Source organism: Mandrillus leucophaeus, unplaced genomic scaffold (assembly GCF_000951045.1).
Source record: "Mandrillus leucophaeus isolate KB7577 unplaced genomic scaffold, Mleu.le_1.0 Scaffold53, whole genome shotgun sequence".
NCBI lineage: Eukaryota > Metazoa > Chordata > Mammalia > Primates > Cercopithecidae > Mandrillus > Mandrillus leucophaeus.
The window spans coordinates 311,953-315,903 of NW_012105697.1; the positions used below are offsets into that span (position 1 = coordinate 311,953).

The 3,951-nt window shown below is 51.7% G+C and overlaps 1 protein-coding gene across 2 annotated transcripts in view; it reads left to right on the forward strand.

Annotated features, from left to right (window-relative positions):
* The window catches only part of LOC105551600 (leukocyte-associated immunoglobulin-like receptor 1), an 11,970-nt gene extending 8,242 nt beyond the window's left edge, over positions 1–3,728 (forward strand). The window contains exons 5-11 of one of the 2 annotated variants that reach the window (XM_011996905.1): positions 1,192–1,230; positions 1,848–1,976; positions 2,070–2,112; positions 2,201–2,238; positions 2,459–2,511; positions 3,050–3,423; positions 3,700–3,728. In XM_011996905.1, coding sequence (XP_011852295.1) covers positions 1,192–1,230; positions 1,848–1,976; positions 2,070–2,112; positions 2,201–2,238; positions 2,459–2,511; positions 3,050–3,196 — 449 coding nt within the window. In that variant the 3' untranslated portion in view covers positions 3,197–3,423; positions 3,700–3,728. Of the gene's footprint in view, positions 1–1,191; positions 1,231–1,847; positions 1,977–2,069; positions 2,113–2,200; positions 2,239–2,458; positions 2,512–3,049; positions 3,424–3,699 lie in introns of those variants that run through there. The other variant, XM_011996906.1, reaches the window with a different exon arrangement.
* Positions 3,729–3,951: the final 223 nt, after the last annotated feature.

Below are 3,951 nucleotides of genomic sequence, written 5' to 3' on the forward strand. Positions count from 1 at the left end.
ATTTAATTATATATTTATATGTAATAAACATTATACATTATATATTATAGTGAATATATGTAACATATATTATAAGTAATTATAAATCACATATAATTAACATTATATACATTAAATTATAATGTATATGCCAAGATTGCATAATTAAAATATATATTTGTTATCTTTTATATGTTTGCATAGCACATGATACATATAACTATAAATAATATAAAAATTGTAATATTGCACATTTTAAATTGTGGCACATGTTATGAAGACCAAACCCAGGAAGTCATGGTGTAGAATTACGGGTGGTGTCCTGGACTTTGGGCCGTGGACGAGGCAAGAGGAAAGGACACTCCAAAATAGAATGTCTGCCTTTCTGGAAGGATATTGAAGATGCTGCCTAGGCAGCAGGGGAGGGGAGGAACCGCTGTTCCTGGAAGACGGACACGTGGGCTCGGACCCTGGGTTTGGGGGAGCCCCGCAGGACCCCATTTGGTCACCTGTGAATTGGGTAGTGTCGTGCACTGTGCAGAGGAGGGTGAATGTTCGAGGAGATGACGGGCCGGTCCGGAATGCGCTGCGCAGGGAGCCTGGGCGGCGCCGCACACACTCGCCCGCTAGCTGCAGGGCTTCAGGAAACAGGAGCACATCTGGGTTTGGGTTCTTCCCACAGGAGGGCGGGTTACATCCCCATCAGGGGGCTGCCGCGAGGGCAGATAAAATCAGACAGGGGGATTCTTGCACTCTGGTGGGAACCCAGAAGGAGGTCAGGGAGGGAAGGTCTCCCTTCCTCTTCTTGCGGGTAGTTGGTCTCTTCCTAGATCCGCGGAGGGCAGACAGCAGCCATGTCTACCACAGCTTCACGCCCAGGAAACGCGCTGTATCTGCACCACCCAGTCAGGATGGCGTCAGGCACGTGGGTCACTGAGCCCTCCAGATGCAGACAGTGCAGCCGGCTTGTCATGCCATTGAACTTTGGATAAATTTAAATATCAATAGCTACGTGTGACTCTCATACTGGACAGTAGATGTAGAAAGTTTCCATCTTCACAGAAGACTCTATTGGTCAGTGCTGGTCTAGAAGGAGCTGTCAGGATCGTGGGGAGTGAAGAGAGATCCCCACAGTGGATGTGGGAGGACTCAGAGCCTTCTCTGTCCAGCTCAGGACTCTAACTCCTCTTCCTTCTGATTCCTCCCTCACAGGACCCACGCAGAGGCCGTTGGACAACAGTCACAATGATCGTGAGTGATGGGGACCATGGAGGGTGATCCTAGTGTGTACCTCTTGGGGAAGGAGAAAGAGGTCAGGCTTTGGGGTTGATCAGATTCCTGCTCTGCTAATGGCCAGCTGTGTCCCTGTGCAGAGGACCCCAGCACTCAGGACCCCAGTGGTGGAGGAAGGGGTTAACGATCTCTGTGCTGCAGGATTATTATTATTATTATTATTTTTGAGACAGACTCTCGCCCTGTCGCCCAGGTTAGAGTGTAGTGGCGTGATCTCAGCTTACTGCCTCCTCCACCTCCCGGGTTCAAGCAATTCTCCTGCCTGAGTCTCCCGAGTAGCTGGGATTACAGGCATGCACCACCACACCTGGCTAATGTTTATGTTTTTAGTAGACGTGGGGCTTCACCATGTCAGCCAGGATGGTCTCAATCTCTTGACCTCGTGGTCCTTCGGCCTCGGCCTCCCAAAGTGCTCGGATTACAGGCGTGAGCCACCACACCCTGCTGCAGGACTACTATTTACCTGAGAGATTTTATATATTAGTAAGTCTATGACAAGCACACATCATGTGTGTGAGATACAGTAAGGGCTCAATAAATGCACACTGCTGAAAACCTGTTTCTGTCTTTCTTAGATGCACCTGCTTCCCAAGGCCTGAGTGCTGAGCATCTTTATATTCTCACCGGGGTCTCAGTGGTCTTCCTCTTTTGTCTCCTCCTTCTGGTCCTCTTTTTCCTCCATCGCCAGAATCAGATAAAGCAGGGTAGGTCTCAGAGTCAGGGTGGAGTGACCTGGGGAAGCTGTCAGGAGAGGCTAGGAAGAAGGTCTCCTTAATTCGTACCCCAACTGTCCTCAGGGCCCCCCAGAAGCAAGGACGAGGAGCAGAAGCCACAGCAGAGGTGAGGCCCCTGGGAATGACTCCTGGGCCTCCACCCAGTCCTCTGCCGCCAGGCTGCCCCTGAGGTTCACTTTTACTTTTCCTCTCAGGCACGACCTGGCTGTTGATGTTCTAGAGAGGACAGAAGGTGAAGGGGGAGGAGGAGGGACAGGCCTGAGATGGGGAAGTGGGGACTTGGTGCAAATCCAGATGCAATGTGGGGGGAGTGGAGGGAAGAATCTTTGGGAACATTCTAGAAGGTTGTATTATAGATTGGGTGCAGGATGTCAACTGAAGTTGGGGGTTCTCAGGCAGATTTGCCTTGTGACATCCTTCCCAGAAAACTGGCCATGTATTTTCTTCCCCAGACAAGGCCACAGTCAGTGGACTTCCTGAGAAGGACAGAGAGACGGACACCTCGGTGAGCCTTCCTCCTAGTTATTCAAGTTCCCCACATTTAGCAGCTTAAAAAAAATCTCAGCTCCTTGGGTCAGGAATTCAGGAGTGGCTCAGCTGGGCGGTTCCGGCTCACCGCCTGTCCTAAGGTTGCTGTCGAGAGGTCGCCCAGGGCTGTGTGCATCTGAAGGCTCCCGTGGGCTGGAGGATCCACGTCCAAGACGCTCACTCCCACGGCTGTGGGCAGGAAACCTCTGTTCCTCTCACAGGGGCCTCTCCACACCACGGATTCCCCCAGAGGGAGGGATCCAAGGATGGGTGGCGGGGAGGGGCGGAAGCGCGATATCTTTGCCTCAGCTTGGAAGTCAGGAGTCTTCCCTTCTGCCTTGTTCATTGTCACGTAGACCAACCCTAATACCCTGTGGGAGGGCTCTTCACACGGATGCAATTTCAGGAGAGGGTCCTCGGGGCCCATGGAGATGGCCCCCACAGTCCTCCAGTCCCACAGCCCCTCACCTCACCCTCCACCAGGCACTCCCTCACCCTGGGTCTCTCTCTCCCAGGCCCCGGCTGCAGGGGACCCCCAGGAGGTGACGTATGCGCAGCTGGACCACTGGGCCCTCACACGGAGGACAGCCCAGGCTGTGTCCCCACAGTCCACAAAGCCCATGGCTGAGTCCTGCACGTATGCAGCCATTGCCAGACACTGACCCCAGGCCCACCTGACCTCTACACCTGAGGATATAAAGTCACTCTAGGAAAAGCCTGAAGCGGCCATTTGGAAGGCTTCCTCTTGGACTCATCATCATCTGGAAAGCGAGTCAGGCAGCTGTCCAGGAGACATGAGCTGGAGACGAGTTTTCTAACCAGCTTCCAGAAGTTTCCTTAACCAGGTGGTTCCTTCTACAATTGACCAGCTCCTTGGATAGACTGTGTTGCCATTGATTCCAGAGACTCAGATACATACACCTGACTACTTCTAGAAACGAATCCCTAATCAGCTGGCTGTTTCCAGAGACCCATCTACAATTGTCTGGCTGTCTCTAGAACTCCAGCTACAGTTGTCTGGCTGTTTCTAGAGACACAGCTACAGTTGTGACTGTTTCTAGAGACCCAGCTGCAGTTGTCTGGCTGTTTCTAGAGACCCAGCTTTATTCACCTGACTGTTTTCAGAGACCCAACTATAGTCACCTGGCTATTTTCAGAAACCCAGCCACAGGTTGTCTCCAGAGACCCAGCTACAAACACCCAGCAGATCTGATGAGCAGTGAAGCAGTCCCCCAGCTGGTCCTAGGTGTCTCCTGTGAATCTCCAATGACCCCAGAGACTTTGTTGGAATGATCTGCTCTTCTGACCCCAAAGACCTTCCTAGAAGTGAAGAGTTAACCTTGAGACAGTGCTATACATTTACAGCTGAGAGCTAAGCCCGGTTCTCTGGGTCATACTTTACTCTGTGCATCAGTAA